Source organism: Amblyomma mixtum, chromosome 5, assembly GCF_055824585.1.
Source record: "Amblyomma mixtum isolate Tamu chromosome 5, ASM5582458v1, whole genome shotgun sequence".
Classification (NCBI taxonomy): Eukaryota; Metazoa; Arthropoda; class Arachnida; order Ixodida; family Ixodidae; genus Amblyomma; species Amblyomma mixtum.
In genome coordinates this window covers 162,580,239-162,597,307 of record NC_143016.1, presented here as the reverse complement: position 1 = coordinate 162,597,307, position 17,069 = coordinate 162,580,239, and the positions used below count along the sequence as shown (strand labels likewise).

At 45.6% G+C, this 17,069-nt stretch overlaps 1 protein-coding gene across 1 annotated transcript in view; it reads left to right on the top strand.

Moving 5' to 3' along the window:
- The first annotated feature begins 293 nt into the window (after positions 1–293).
- Positions 294–17,069, top strand: part of LOC149344353 (solute carrier family 52, riboflavin transporter, member 3-like) — a 48,402-nt gene continuing 31,626 nt past the window's right edge. Inside the window, exon 1 of the mRNA XM_089547221.1 lies at positions 294–1,346. Within this exon, the coding sequence (XP_089403347.1) occupies positions 1,297–1,346 (50 nt within the window). The 5' untranslated portion in view covers positions 294–1,296. The remainder of the gene's footprint in view (positions 1,347–17,069) is intronic.

Sequence of the window (17,069 nt, the reverse complement as noted above, 5' to 3'; positions counted from 1 at the left end):
ACTGGGCGCATATTATAGCAAAGCCAAAGGTGAGGTCCGGTCGCCGATCGCTCAATGGTCATGCAGCTTGTCGCAGACGCTTGAAAGTCGGGGTTATATGTGAGCGACTACTGTCAGAGGTTAGAGCGAAACAAAACTGCGCGAAGAAGACGGGACAAAAGAAGGCACGAATACACACACACAAAGCGCTTTGTGTGTGTGTATTCGTGCCTTCTTTTGTCCCGTCTTCTTCGCGCAGTTTTGTTTCGCTCTAACCATGAACCGACTAGCCCAGCATCATGTCTTACTGTCAGAGGACCGAATTGAATCGAAATGAACATTGGAAAATCGCCAGCTTATAGAATATGGCACCTGGCCTCTTTCTTAGTATTCTGAATTTTCTTCGACAGTTGAATTCTGCCTGCTGGAATTCTTCATTTGCTATTAATAGGAAATCATGCTCTCAGCATCTGTCATGTTGTTTTGTTTTCACCGGCTTGCCGCCAAGTAACATTTGGTGCGAAGTGCCCTGTATTATCGCCATCTTGGTCCTGCAGCTTCAGAGTCGTGTGTCTGCAGTGGTCGTCGGCTATGTGTTCCTGGTCCGCACCGCCCGGCTGTGCCCCAGCCCGCCAGACCAGAGCCGACCTCACCGGTCACCCCAGCCACTTCCCCCGCCCCGACCAAAAGACACGAGGAACTGAGAAGCCGCCGGACCAGACCCTCTGACGCCATCGACTCGAGAAGCCAAATACATGTTCGAACGCAGTCCTCCTGCCCATGGCATTTGGTGCATTCATAGGCCCCGGCCATCGGCTCCAGGTTACCTGTCGCCTGGAAGCTTCACGAGACAATGCTCATGCGGTAGTCTTCTCATCCATCGCGGCGGCAAGCCCTTTCTCTGGTCAATCATTCCTTACTCACTAATAGCACTTGAGGTGCCGGCCAGCTAGCTTGATAAGCTATGTGTGAGGGCAACTGCTCCTTTTCATCGAGACCGAACAGTGGTCTAAAACAAGTGCTTCCTTCCACTTCCCCATTGTCTTCCTGCTTGGGTTTTCTGTGTCGAAACAACTCAAATAGGTTATCGACCAGTTTTGCAGCTTGCCGCTTCTTTGTGGGATAAGTGCTTATCTATATGATACTGAACATTTGCTGGAGTAACGTGCTAATTCTGATAAGATATGCACGGTCGGCGTGGATGATTCTTTTACTCGGTGCTCGCAGCACTTGTGGGCTTGTTCATATTTGTTCCTTCCTTCCATCCTTCCTTCTATACACTCTCCTGCGTTTTCTCGCTGCCGCAGAACAGCTTGGATGTCACGTGTAGCGAGACTGTTCCGGCATCCACGGAGCCAGCGTCTCAGGTAAGAGTCGTCTTCAAAAAACAATTCTATCCAACTCGTGGCTGTCTTGTCGTTATCAGGCTGGCTTTCGGCACTGAAATGGTGAGAGTGGCACCAAAAGTTATTTCCTTTAAAAGATAAGCAGGCCTGACCTGTGAATGGACCAGCTGGAAGGAAGTAGCAGCGAGCCGCAAATCGAAATCGATGAGTACGGATGGCATGTACTTTTTAAAAGGTTGTGGAGATAGCCTTTGTCGCCAGGAATGAAAGTTATTTGTAGCACATCAGATCCTTTCTGGTCTTCGACTTACGAAGGCACCGCACAGTCGGATGCTCTTACCAAGAAAGCAGACGTCTTGTTACCTCGGTGGTAGGTTACAACAGCGAACAAAAAAGATGTGATGTTTTCGACTTTCCCTCATATATTCGGAATAACATGGATATAAAAGGCCTACTTGATATTTTTGAATACATTATGATGCAGTTATGCTCTCTTCTACCGCCAGCATTTGTCAGGGGCGTAGCTGTTTAACTTCACTCGATTTTGCTTGCTTTTTGCACCTTCATGGGAGCTTCTCAGTGCGTTAATTTTCCGCCTCTTATTATCAAACTTTTCTCAGTTTCGTACGATTTATTCGACATATTCTCCGAAATGCATTTGCATTTCTTGTAAGCAGTAGGAACAATGTTTGGTTTGGTTTGGGTTATGGGCTTTAACGTCCCAAAGCGACGCCGTAGTGGCGGGCTCCGGAAATTTCGACCACCTGGGCTTCTTTAACGTGCACTGACATCGCACAGTAGACGGGCCTCTAGAATTTCTCCTCCAAAGAAATTCCACCGCTCCCCGGCCGCGGCCGGTATCGAACCCGCGTCTTTCGGACCAGCAGCCGAGCACCATAACCACTCAGCCACCGCGGCGGTCTAGTAGGAGCAATGTGTCGATGTTAACACACCGACATACGACTGCTCAGATAGCAATTATTCGCGGCCACAGGTATAGGATGAAACACCATCAGCTTCCACTGGATTTCATAGTAGCGCAGTCCACCCCTTCCAAGTTTTGAAGAGATACGTGGACCTGGCCCATTGCCTTTTCTATTGCCCGGCTGCTCAGCAGTCGGGTTCCTACCCCCCCACGTTCTCTATCCATCACCACCTGGCTCGACTGGCTTTGCGCTGAAGGGGAGGAAGAACAGCGACTTCTGGTCGCCCAGGCGATCCACGTGATAGGCCTGTAAATTATGGTCGAATAAAGGCCTTCTACTACTACTATCATCTTGAGAGTAGGTGTGGTTTTTAGATATTTGCAGGAAATTTGGTAGACTACCAAAAAGGTTTTCGCGAAAGACATTCTTCGCGCGAAAATAAGAATGGACTAACTCTTATCGACGTTTCCGACAATTTCGCCGTGTTATCAGGTTATACAGTAACTCCATGGACTGCTAGACGTGGTGTGCAATACGCTGAACTAAACAACAGGAGTCGAGATCAAAACCATCCACTTCTGAAACCAATCAGATTATCAGGATGGTGTAGGTTTGGTTCGGTTTATAGGGGTTTAAGGTCCCAATGCGACTAAGGCTATGAGAGACGCTAGAGTGAAGGTCTCCGGAAATTTCGACCACGTAGGGTCCTTTAACGTGTACTGACATCGCAACGTACACGGGCCTATAGAAGTTTGGCCCTAACGAAATGCGACCGCCGCGGCCGGGAAACAACCCGCGTCTTTCGCGTAAGCAGTCGAGTGCCATAACCACTAAGCCACCGCGACGGCTTTGATGTAGGTAAAGGAACATCTAGTACCGATAGGTCATGAACGGAAAAAATGAATTTCATTAGACCAATCGAAGTTTTCAGTAAACAGAAGTTTCGAATCGAAACTCGAAACATTGCAGTATCATATCTTTTGTTACCTACTGCATATGTCCGTTTATCGTACACTCAGTTGCAGTATTTCACATGTTCTGCGAGCATTTTTTTAATCATTTGCTCTCTGCAAGTCGTCTAAATCGCCACGCTGTTTTGCATTTGTGTGTACGGGCAGCATTCAAGAAGGTTTCACGTGAGGATTCTTGAGCGGTGTTACCGAGGCTGGAATACATGGACGCGGCAGTGAAGTCCTCTACGTATCGCACGACATTGTTGAGCGTCTGTATTTAGCTTCCCACGTGAACTTGTCGACGGAGGTGGGTGCTTCTGTCGTACGACTGCAAGTATAATGTACGTGACAATAGGTACGGGTCTTCTCTCGTAGCCGATAATGCTGCGTGTAGACATTCGAGCTACAACCGGTTAAAAATTTTATCGTTGATTAGCAGCTATCTTCACTTTGTTCTGGGAGCTAGGCCCCTATTCGGACGTTTTCATAATAGTGCTGGAAGGTGCAACACTTAATACTTTGTGCTTGTCTTAATGGCGTTAACTTTGAGGTTTGCTCTCTGTCTCCATGTTTTGGTGGTACGGCATTATGTCTCTCTTCTTTTTATGGTTAGCTTCACCTTATAATATGGGTGGAGACTCCGTGTATTCCCTCATAGCCGTAGATGTCGCACAATCGAGGGAGCTTAATTTTCATAAATATTGCTTTGTTCTAAAGTACAGAGGTTCCGCCTAATTAAGTAAGGTAGATCCAGTCGGTTTTACACTTCTGCTCTTCGAAAATTTAAATTTGCTGCCAAATAATTACAACTTCAATTTGCCTCAATGTTTTGTATCTCGCGGGCGTGACGAGTAGCGATGTGGCCGGTCATTTACGGCGGATGTATGTACAAAACTTTTTAGTCACTTGCGTTCGGGGTCAAAAAGTCGATGATGTTTTTTATATTTCTGTGACTATGTAGAATCGACGACAATTGCGCTTTGTACGCTCAAAAGGAGGTATACGAATTGCAGATGATTTTGTATTTCCGTCAAACGACAACACACGATAGAGTGATTTCAACATTACCACTGTTTTCTGTTATGTACGCGCCTAAAAAAGGAAAAAAAAGCAAGGACTCCTTCACACTTTCATACCGCCTGAGACCAAAATTCACTTTTCTTGGTTCAGAAGGTACGGCCATGTAGATGATATAAAATGAAAAACGGGAGAAGAAGTTTGAAGCTGCTTCGTAGAATAGGCTCGTCAGTTTGGCTACGATAAGGTTGCTTTCAATCTTACACCTTTCTCCGAGCACCCAACATAGGCTCTAGATTAAGTGGTAAAAGGAAATCAAGCTCCACCCACATTAACTAAACACTTCTGCAGCGCATTTATGGCATTGCTACAAAACAAATACGAACTCTATAACTAGAATTGCACTTTCGTGCTGTATACAGCACCCCTTGAGCGACTTCAAACCCTTAGCACACAAAACTTAATCTGCTACGCACTCTGAGCCCCTGAAACGTGGGTACATCCTATCCTGCGCTCGACATTTAGCGCGTAGTTTTATTTCGGCTTCGATCCTTTTGAGCGCGTCTTATCCAGCCATTCTCTCATGACAGCAAAACAGGTGGCCTAATTGTTCCCTTCACCTTGGCTTACGTGTACTGTCCGAAGCAAAATAGTGCATACTACCACGCGAGCTTTTCCTAAACTGCATTGAAGCGCTAAGGTTTCGGAAACACCGATGATTGGGACTGCAACAAATTGAACCGAAAAGGGTACACCTTTTGTTTTGTCGACGCCAGGCACTGTCACAGCATGGCGGTGAGACGCAGTTACGCCCAGGCTCACCCAGTGTGTACCGCTGTAGCGCCTGACAGCGCAGTGCTATCTGTAGAATTTTGTTTTGCGCACACTGCACTCGCCGCCAAGTACTCAGACTGTGTACGGCACTGCAGAAGCCGAAGCAATCTGAAATAGAAAGAGTTTTTATTGCCGAATTCTTTATGTATGAGAGTTTCAGAATGAAAACATCAGCTGCATTGAAATTTGGCCGGTTGCCTACCTGTGCGCAGCCAGATTCAAGTGCACTAGTTTCTTATGTCAGGTGTGTAGAAGTGATTGATTTTGCCGACAGACAGAGTGCTAATAGGACCTACAAGTATGGTGTATGTAGATCCGTCTTGCTGTGGTAATAGCTTGGGCGTCCTTCCTTCCAATGCTATCAGAAAGCGGCTTCGCAATATTCTGTCTTTCTTGCAAGCTGTACATGGTTGGTGAATTTACAGTTGTGGAGCAGTGTGTAAAGTAACAGGATCATAGAAGGCAGCACTGTCAGGTAGAAACCCTTAGATTGTCTATTCGTGACTAAAGCACTGTGTTTCCGATCAAAGCAGGCGTGCTCATTGTCATTTTTATTTGTTATCGGGCAGGTAAACCCAGGTGCTCTACTAAAATATAATCAGTTGTTGAGCATGCCCTGAATTTGTGTAGGAAAAACTGTCCCCGGAAGAGATGCCCCCTGGAAAAAACGTCCCCCCCCCCCCCCCCCCCAAAAAAAACAACGCTGAGGAAGCGCCCACTAGGAATAAAGACCCCGAGTGAAAAATTACCCAACAATGAATTCTTTGGGAACCCACTTGGCAAACAAAAAAAAAATGTTTTCATTATTGGACTCTTACTTAAATTTCAGAATGGCTGGAAACATGCAGTGCTTTGCAGTACCAGGTCACACTATGGTCATGTAGTGTAGGTCATGCTGACAAAAGACACGTCACAAAGCAGTTTCGCCAATGACTTCGCTGAAGCGCTGTGCTATCCAGAGACGTAGTTGCCCTCGGCCACTCCCTTTCCTTTGCCGTAATATTTTTACGGACGCCTCGCGGTGAGTGGGTGGGTTGGTGGGTGTGTTGGTGCTGTCAGTGTGCAGACAGCATTAGGCCTACGGTGGGCTTCCGGTAATTTCTCAGCCTGAGCCATAGATTAAAATAATTGCGGTTATACCACCGATCTATAAATTCAGTATCTTCTAAAAATTTGGAGAGTAATTGTGACTAATCGCCGCTCAGTTCGGGAGCCCGCAGGGTGCACAATGATAGCCATCACGTTTGACACAGCGCCATCCGGGCGATGAACGCCGGGCATTTATTCTTTGTTTGATCACTTTCATGCGGATGGGTGAAATCGCTGTAGCGTACAATGCTGCATGACAGCTGGTCCTGTGTCGAGGCTCCACATCGCAGGGGAATAGGTGGGGGGGGGGGGGGGGGGGGGGGGGGGGGTGTTCTTGTTTACTTTCCTCTAGGTGCCGGAAGCATGTGTTGTATAAAAACAGTCTAGTATTTATCGCGCACCTTCTGGCATTGCTTTGGTAGCTTAAGCGGACTGGAAATGTTAAAGATACTGGTGAATAAAGTATTATTATTATTAGCCTCTTGAGGAATGATCGACAATTAAAACCCCTCTGCAGCCATTCCGTTTAGCAGAGCACCAGCGGGGACAAGTATTGAGTTTAGCAGTATAGAGCGCATTGTATGCCGATACTGCACGTAACATAAGGTAAGCTGAGCACCACGCCAAGAGAAAGCTTGCACCCAATAAAAAACCGGAAGGCACTCGGCAAGATTGGGGATCAACCCCCCCCCCCCCCCCCCCCCCGTTCCCCGCTCCCGTTACCCTCTGCTGCATGCAATTTGGATGCCGAAATTAAAAGGGATTACGGTGCTTTTGGTGGCACACGCTTGTGGACATTTTTTCCTACATCAAAAATGAGGAAGTTTTTCCGAGGACGTTATTTTCAGGAACTCGTCCCGAATACATGCTTGTAATAAAAACATTGCAGCCATAGAGTGATAAATGTAGTAAAGAGACAGAACTGCAGTACGGTACCGCAAATGCTTTAGGCCCACTTAATTTTCATGCGATATCGCGTGATATTCGCGAGGGCTGAAGATAGGCGATTTTCAGGACTTTGCCATTAAGGGCGCTAAGAGCCCGTTACTTCCTATGCCACGTCAATTGCGGCTGAGCATTATCTGCACTGACACTCGTGACAAAAATACAGCGAATGAACATAGGCACTGCGGGTGCAATTGTAGCATGCAGGTGTTTGTCCAGTGAGGGGCAAAATACGATAAAGGGGGAGATGCAAATCTCCTTCAAGACCGCTGAAAACCCATTGCTTTCTTTGCAATGAGTGAAATACGATAAATGGGCGAGACGACACTCTCCTCTTCACAGCGCTGGAACTCGTTTCTTTCTATGCTGTCCAGATTGTGATGAAGCGTTATCTGCATAGACGCACGAGACAACAATGTAGGGCGCGAACATAGGAACTGCAGATGTATTTCCAGCGTGCATGTCACTGTACAGAGCAATGTACGATAAAGGGCCGAGATAACGGATTGGCAGGAAGCTTTTTATGGGACGTCCTTTTTTGAAAGCGTATTGTAACGTGTTTTCGAAATGGAAAAGCATCAACACGAATGGATGGGAAAGGTTCCGGAGAGATCAAACGTGTCAGTTCACATTTTAAAAGCGAACTGGACAGACCTGGTCAACGAAGGGATTTACTTGGCACTAACCTCATGGTAACACTTCATACTTTATTTTTTCTTTAGTAAGATTACTGAGGATCATCATCCTTGAAACAGTTAAGCAAGGACGAAGAAATTACACTGAGACAGATACAGACCAACGCCTTTCACACCCCCTAAATCACTGCGCACCGGGTACCCAGAATTTCACAAGGTAGAATGCCGGCACTGTGAAGAAATAGCGGATCTCTACCTTATGCTATGGGCCCGCCAGAAACGGAGAAGCGCTGATCTCTGAGGCCGCCCTGAGCAACGCAGGCTCTGAGGACACCGAAATGGCCCGCAAACAGAACCACCCTAGCCGCATCGACTAATGAAATTCTGAAATACGAACTCCAACCATGGGGTTCATACTCAATTTTTCAAGAAACATTTTCAACAACTATTGATTTTTACACCCGAATTCTTTCACAGTCGCTGCTTATTTCATACGCACAGCGCAAGTGTATTTTTTCCGTTTGTTCCATCTTAGAGCTGCTAGATGCGTTTCGTAGGTCGTACTGGTTGCTTATATGTGTTACTACAGCATATCCAGGCTCATCCGCTGGCATTAAGAGGTTGCTGGTATAGATTTCACGAGGAGGCGCCCTGAAACCTTAAGTACCACACGGCTGTCATCGAATCAGTCGTGGAACGACACTAGGGAAGTGAAGAAGCAGCAGCCATATTCTGGCTCGGCGGCGTTAGCTGCCTTGCAGCGATCGACCCGTTCAGTTTAGAAGTATTATGCTGCATATCTATTTGGCCTTCATTTATTCATTTAACCGTTGCGCGCACTGCAAATTTATGCTGTAATTTTATGTTAAGCGCTTTCGTCTTTTCCTGAATGGATTTTTACGTATTTGCGTCTACTCCACCTTTATCTATGCCTATCCTTACTTCTTATTTCATGTCCTCATAGAGAAGAGAGATAGATAAGAACAAAGAGATACGGAAAAGGGAAGGCAGGGACGTTAACCAGAAAGGTGGTCTGGTTGGCTACCCTGCGCTGGAAAAGAGGGATGAGGGAATGACAAAGAGAAAGGGAGAAGGGGCGAGAAGTACAGTCAAAATTTGTCACTCATGCGAGACGTTCTCACGAAGCAAAACAGTGCCTTGTAGGCTTTGAGGGCAGTGGACTGCTGTGGCCACGGTCCGAGGATCTTGTCTTCTGCGAAGCAACTTGCATGAATTCATGCTCCCTCCTGTCCTGCCCATCGTCACGTCTTTCGTGTCGTCGTCACTGTTCAAGTTCGCATAATCGGGACGATCACTCGGTAGCCCCGGGTAGTTCCATGGACTAGAAGACGACAAACTGGTTAGTGGCGCGGCACGGAGCGCTCGCGCAAGGGCCACCGCCATTAAAATCATATCATCGCCATCTGCCATCACGCCTAGTTCTTCGGCTTTCCGTCAGGTTACAATATGGTATGGCAATACATATTCAAAAACAGGTATCAACTTTGAGCATCGTGCCAGTGACAGCAATGACCCTGCGAATGCCGCGCAACATCCAGCAAATGTGAAAAAAGTAATTTGGACAAGTTAAAGAGCATTAACAAGTGCTTTGCAAGTACCCTTGGTCGTGTTTACGTACCTGCAAATGTGTTCTTTTGGAAAGAATGAATTCGCCTGCCTTGTGTCTGGGGTCCATCCTTTATCACCATGCTCACTCAATGCCGATGCCATGGCCTCCACAAAAACCTGGAAGAAGTGATTGACACCTGAAAGGAGCTATTATGGGATTACCAAAAATGTAATAATGCAGTGTTTAACCACTGTGCTTTTTTTTTTGGAATAAGCACTACAAAAATAATGAGGCACTACAACTTGCCTCAAAAGGATGATTTCTCCAGTGTCTCTATACATAAAACATATTTCATCAGCCAACATAGTAGTCTAATTTGTGCTATAAATTGGCCCGCCATGGGACAAACTGGTAAATAAGCAATCTTCACAGGCTGTTTGCATTCACTAATTTCAGCTGTTCAATTCAAAACCATCATACCTGCCAACACAATGTGGATACATACTTGGTTGCTGAAATTTGAAAATTACAGAAATGCTTTATTCTGATCTCACACTGTATTATTATCACCAAGAAGTTTTCTTTCGAAGCTTCTCTGTCGGGATATGCATATAAGGCTCAGAACGTTTTGAAAAACAAGTATCCATATCAGGCTCCTCCGGTTGTTTACCGCTTCTGAACGTTTGTGCGCCACGCCTGAGAGAAGTTCCGCTACTGTCGGCTCCGACGCCGAGTTGACGAGGCGAAAACCGCTAAGAACGACACAACACGCCTTACCTTTAAACTTTACAACGTTCAGTTTGATGCCAAAGCGACTCGGGCTATGATAGGGATGCCGTAGTTGAGGGATTCGGATACTTTTGATCACTTGGGGTCCTCTAACGTGCACTGACATCACAGAGCACCCGGGCCTCTAGCCTTTCGCCTGTATCAAACTGCGACCTTCGCGGCCGGGATCGAACCCTTGTGGTTCGGGTCAGAAACCGAACCCCAACCACTGAGCCACCACGGCGGCTTCCACAACGTTTGACAGTAACCTCCGTGGCCACTCAAACTCATGCAAAGAATGCATCCGCAAAATAAATGATGTGTCTCGTGTGTCTCGTGAAATAAGGCATTACATTGCACGCATTATACTGTGTATATTATTATGCGTTACTTGATTATACAAGTTTTCTGAGAAAGGGCAAAAGAGCTGAGATAATATTGGACAATTTGGCTTCAAGTACCCCACACATTTCTTATCCTCCGTCACCTCTATACATGATGACTACGGCCGAGGAATCATAGCGCGTATTAGTCCTCTGGTATTAAACCTTTATTGGATTTTTTCCAGCAGTGATTTGCGCATGAACACCTTTTAGTCAGCAAAAATAGGTGGGAGAACAGACGCCAACGAGTTGGTGGAAACTGGTCCCATTCGTCCGCACAGTCGTACTTGGCAGAGAGGCGGCCTCAGTAGAGCCTAATATAGCCAGGGCAGTGCAGTATACAGGTTTTATTCTGATACAGACTGCAAGTAATACCCATGACGTACCTACCGAATTACCCTGAAGCTTCCGGACCCGTGAGCAACTGTTTACTTTTCCTCTACACAAAAAATGAGGAGGTTCTGTCTCTTGCACCACAGTAGCTCCGACAGCAAGTGTACGATTTGTCTGCTAATTGCGCAACAGGTTAAACCATATCTTAAAGAGGATAATGCTATTGCACCCCAGAAACACCGTTTTTTGAAAATAGATCAACTTCCACAGCTGCTTTAACATTGTCACAAACCCTTAATTCCGCCATTCATAAAAATCACATAGCTGTCGTTGTTTACCTAGATATTGAAAGGCATTTTGCAGAGTCTGTCATCGGACCTTGTTGCAGAAATTATAAAGCTATAGTCTTGCAGTGCGCTCGCTTAAATTCTTTCGTAGCTACTTATCTTCAGGGAAACAAAGGACAATTAGAAGTTGTTGCATGTCAGACATTAAAAATATATCTCGCGGTGTAGAAGAGGGCTGTTTTATGCGTCCCATATTGTATTCACTTTATATAAATGACCGTCCATAGGCGCTCCCTCCGTTCACAATTATTAATGTACGCAGATTGCGCCGCCCTAATAGTTACTGGTGAATCGCTTCCGGTAATTCAAACAACAATAATGAGTGAACTGAGAATCCTGTCTTCCTGGTTCATTGAAAGTCGCTTAACCTTGAATGTAGCCAACACTAAGTACACTGTGTCATTTTTCACTTTAGGATGAAGACAACCGACAATCTAATTACACTTACTCTAGGTAGCTCTTTACCAGTCTCGTCTTTCAAGTACTTGGGAGTTGGTTTTGGTTGCCATTTAAACTAGAAAGAGCAAATAAACGACGTATCCAAAAAATTAGCTTTCAGATGCCACATGCTTATTAATGGAAGATAGTATTTCGCGTACGATGTATTACGCTCCGTATACTACTCTTTCCGTCATTCACATATCAATTACTGCTGTGACTCTTGGGGCCAAACATATAAAACCTACTTGTAACGTTCATTTTGTCTGCAAAAACGGGCATTTCACGCGATAAGATCTGCTTCAGGTCACTGTAGGAGGAACATTTTTTTTATAATAATCATGTATATCGTTCCCATCCTTGTGCAACCATAGAATCTCGGTCTTGATAAACAACATAATAAACACTGGCTCTCTTCTTCCGTTCAGCCGCTCGATCTGTGGCTGTCCGAATGGTCTGCCACAGCCCGATGTGTTCGATTAATAGGCGATGCGCGCTCCCCTTCGTCGAGACCGTCAACAGCAGTGCAGCTGAACGGAACACTAGATATTTATCAAGCGCGACAAGCCCCCGCGCGAGAGCGAGGACGAAATTTGTCGTCACTCGGGGCGCTCTAGCTGCAAGCGAGCTGCGCGAGATAACAGCGCCCCGGCAGACGCTCCGCTGCCCGGAGGGGTGGTCCATTGACTTTTCCGGCCGATAGTACAACAAATTACATTTACTTACATCAAGAAAAGAGATTTTGTGCACATCATTGTGTTCATCTTCGGCGCTCGGCGTCTGAGCTACAAGTGATTTTTGTATTTGTCCGGCCACTAGCCCTTGTAGCGATCGGTACAAGCAGTGTTTGTGCATATATCGTGTTATCGCAATAGAGTTCTCATTAAAAAAAAGTAGTTGAAGCAGAACCTTTCTGGCTTACGTCAGATAAGCAGGAGCGTTTTTGCTCATTGCGCACGGAACCTGCTTGCTAGTTTTTCCGGTATCCAATGCAACTACGAATAGTTTCGATATTATATGCCTTGAACATCTAAAAGCGTGCCCCCCCCCCCCCCCCCAACTTCCATCTACGGCCACATAGTTTCGAAATTGGAACTGATACGAATTCTTAAGTGCCGCGCTATGCTCTCATAGTTGGTTGCTTACTGATGCTTTCAGTAGCGGTCCTACTTATGTGTAGATTAGAACACTGTTGCTGGAAGCTTGAGAATATAAACGCTCCGAATCCTATGTGCTACTTAATTAGAGACCGACATTAACTGATTTTATGGACGAAGCCATTTAACCCAGAAGAACACCCTTTGTATTAGCCCAAGATATCAACGCCGAAAACTAATTGAAAGCCTAGAAAACCATTGAATATAGTCATATTTATGCAACAATGTAGTTTTTAATTCTTTTCGATATTCTACTTTTTCCATAAAATACTGCCGTACAGTAAAGTTATAACCGCTAGGCTCTACTGCTGATGCCAGATGACTGTTGTTTTTGGCCGCACCTAATTCCTAGCCTTTATGTAAGAATATTGTCAAACATGCGACAGGTATGCTGCGAACTGCACCATTTTTGTTGTTGAGAGATTTTATAAAATACTTAGCTTCCAGACGCCCCGTTAGTTCGCTACGGTGTTAAGCTTTTTGTATTTTTTTTGCCCTCAGGTAGCCTATGCACAGCGCAGGCATTTGCATGGCGTTTGCATGTGCATGCAAAATCACGCTACCCCTTTATTCGCGGCTGTGAGTCTCTTCTTTTGATCTTTTATTTTAGCGCGCGTGTGTACCCTGCTAGGCACGCAGAAGCGGTCTCTCTACTATTGCTTCTGATTTTTGCTCGAGAAAGGCAAGCGGCATATGCTAGCGGCCACCAAGCAATGGCTGCTAGTAGGAGTTGATAGACCAGGAAAGTAGGCGCGTCAATTCATGCTTCGTCACTACTGAAGTGCTACTGACAGCTTTCACCGGCGTCGGTTTGGGTGAATCGTGTTTAACAAAGGCTGTGTTTAAATCATACCGTCGGATGATATCTCTAAAGAGAAGAAAAACTGATGGACATTGCAACTGTCCAGGTACCTGATTTTCCAATGTGGAAGCGTGGATGGGAGTCTGTAGCTCCTATTCTTTTCAATTCTACGAACGCTTGTCTCCCATAGACTTGTCTCTCAAGCAGCCTTCATTGCTGTGCGTTTTTGCGAAAAGTCTATATTTCAATAAGCTTATCATCCCATGAAAGCCTGGCCCGGTATCTGCTGTTACGCACTCTGATCCTCAAAAAGTCTTCAATATCCTGAAATAACGAGGACGATGCGGAAGGCACAGCGTTACGCACTCAGATCCGCTTAACAAGCTTCCATTTTCTTAAATAACATGGCCGATGTTTAATGCACAGAGAGAGGTTGTCATAGATAGAGAGAGAAAGGAATTTTAATGAGGGAAAGGTGGAGAGATCCGCCGGTGGTAACCTAAAATTTAGAGGGGCCGCTTAAACTCCGCCTTAAGGATATGACTCGATAGCTTTAAAGAGCTACCGCCCATATATGAGGAATTGGTCCTTCTTAACTTTATATTGATATAAACCTGGGACTCCTCATACCATGCTCAGGCAATGCTGCAGCGGTTAAGGAATGTGTCAGTGCCCTGCAATGGCAGGTGCTGCTCCCAGTGGGTCTTGTGCGACAAAAGTTGCTCTACGGAGCACCCTCTTGCGACCAACCATTAATTTAACTGCCACCTGCCAGGATGGCTAGTTTGCTCAGAATCCGGTGGGTAGGCTGTAATGACCGCAAAAGGTCAGCTGGGCGACCTAAGTTGCCCACCTAAGTCACTTCGGCGGGGATGGCTGCATAGGCCACACTCTGCTACCCTACTTATCGCTCACAACGCCAACGCTGAGTTTTCTGCGTAACGCGGCCTTTAACGCTGTCGTCTTAGTAAATAACGGGACGCACTTTCAAGCTGTGCATTCACTGACATAACAGGCATTGTAGTGACAGTGGCAAACTGCTTCAAGCAATCCGCGATTCATCACACATGTAGAAAACGTGGTGTTATCGAGCTGGGTTGGACGACGTATTGATTGCAAACCTTCGCGGAGTACTTCGTAGGCGTTTTGTTAATCTGGCAAAAAAACGAAAAGACCATCCATATATTCATGTCGTCCATGATCGGATCAAGTGACCTGTCGTATGGGAGTTGATGGAAGGAGCGAGGCAGTTAGTGAATGAGTGACAGCTTCCTGAACTTATCAACTAATTCTTTATATGTCGACAGCCAGCAACAGTTTCCTTTTGCTGATCTGCGGAACAAGGTTTCACATTCGCACGTGTTTGTGGATAGAGTGAAACGGGCGTTACTCAGGAGCCACTAGCTACCGAGTGGTGGTGGTGGTAAAAATTTTATTGGATGAACTGGGGTGGGTTTTAGGGCGGAATGGAGGGTTTCACCACTCCCTCGCCTGAGCGGTAGTCCTTATTCCGGGACACCATTGACAGTAGTCGCTGCCCGCGCTCTTTGAACCGGAGCCCTCTGGGACTCCAGGTCCAAGCAGTCGGACAGGTTCGCCTCGCAGCCCTCTCTCGTTGGCTGATTTATTCTCTCTATTCCCGGACTTTTCTGGAAGGCCCATACAATATGATATGCGTCTGCCCACGTCACAGAAATTAGAGTACCCCGAAAAACTCGAGACTTTGCGTTTTAAAATCGCGGAGCTTAGAAATGACCCCGTTTGCAGCGATCTGAGGTGTCGTTCCTTAGTTCTATCCAGAACCTTGGCGGACTGTCGGAACACCTGCCTACTGAGGAGCACGTATCTTATGAAGTCCGCATAAGTCGTGAGGGGATTCGGTACAGGAGTCCCGACAGAATCTGGGAATTCAGCGGAACTCCGGGAGAAAGACGCTCGGGAGGTGTGCGTACAGTCTCGCTCCTTTCTATTCCCTGGGGTCCGGGAACCTATACGAATTGTTTTAAGAGAAAGCCTTTAAGGATACTGCCGTGACCAAGGAATGTTAGCAAGTGTGTCCGCGTTTCGGCATCACTACCAGGGGTGTAGCCAGGGGGGCTTATGGGGCCGTAGCCCCCCCCCCCCCCCTCTCGAAATTTTTTCGAACTGTCACCGACCGCAACATGGCCCAAGTACACATCGCAACTTCTGCTATCATAGCTTTATTCTTGCCTGGATCGTCTGTCTTTACGTGTGTAAAGTTTACTATCTGTGATTGCGCAAGATATTTATTTGCCTTGTTTGACGCATTATATGGAGTGACTTTTGCTTAGACACGTAGGTGTAATGGAGGCATAAGGGTATTTAAATATCTTGTTGTGAGGTTATGTGTATACATATAGTGACTTTGTTTCCAGCCACACTTTTTTGTCCTTTGTCAAGTTGTTCAGTCAGGCATGTTGCAGGGCTAGTTGGTTTATCATCTTGAAATTTGGAATAAAACCACATTGGCGCAAATAACTTCACAATTTCCTCGTCTTTTTTGACCTTCTGAAATTATTTGCGCCAAGGTGGTCTTATTCAAAATTTGAAGTTGTCAAGTTGTATCTTCGCAATTCTAATACTCCATTTTATCTTCGTACTTCTAATTCATATTTTGCAGAACTCCTCGTTTGTTCATGTGCTCACTGTTGCGACTAAAATTTCGGTGCAATTACTAGCAATACATGATCGATGACAGCTGCTGCTACCCAGTACACTGGAACGAAGGACAGCGTCGTTGAGATTTTTCGCTGGCCGTTGCATACGTACAAAAATGTAAAGAATCTTGAACGACAAAGATTCATTAAAATATTTCTCCTCTACTTGCTCATTTCATTGTCTTTACGTTTTTCATATCAGTTGCATGCACTGCTTTGTTGGTTTCGGACTGATATAGTTGTCGACTTCGCGTGATATTTTCTTTACTTAGCAAAAAACACCTGGAACATGCAACATGAAAATAACACTCGGAACATGTAACTAAGCCCTGAGAAATGCAAGAACATGCGTGTTTCTCGTTGTAATACTTCACTGCCCTCGTATCATCTTAATAATAGTAGCATCGAATCTGTGTCTTGTTACAAATATCTAGGCGTATTTATTTCTTCTAATCTCTCTTGGAACACGCATGTAGATTATATAACCAACAACGCTAATCGCATGCTGGGCTACTTACGCCGCAATTTTTATCTTGCTTCTAGTTCTGTGAAATTACTTCTTTTTAAATCGTTAGTTCGTACTAAACTGGAATATGCTGCATCTGTTTGGGACCTCAGTCAAGAGACTGTCATCTATCAACTGGAATCCGTCCAGAACCGGCGGCTTGTTTCATTCTTTCAAATCATCATCGCCACTCCAGCGTCACGATTATGAAAACAAGCTAGCACTACCCTTGCTGTCACCACTTAGGAAAATTGTCTTTGCTTTTTCCATAAAATTCATTATGACAATTTCATTCTTAAGAATAAATGATGTTACCACCATGTTACATTTCACACCGCATTGACTATCGTCATAAGGTTGGTAT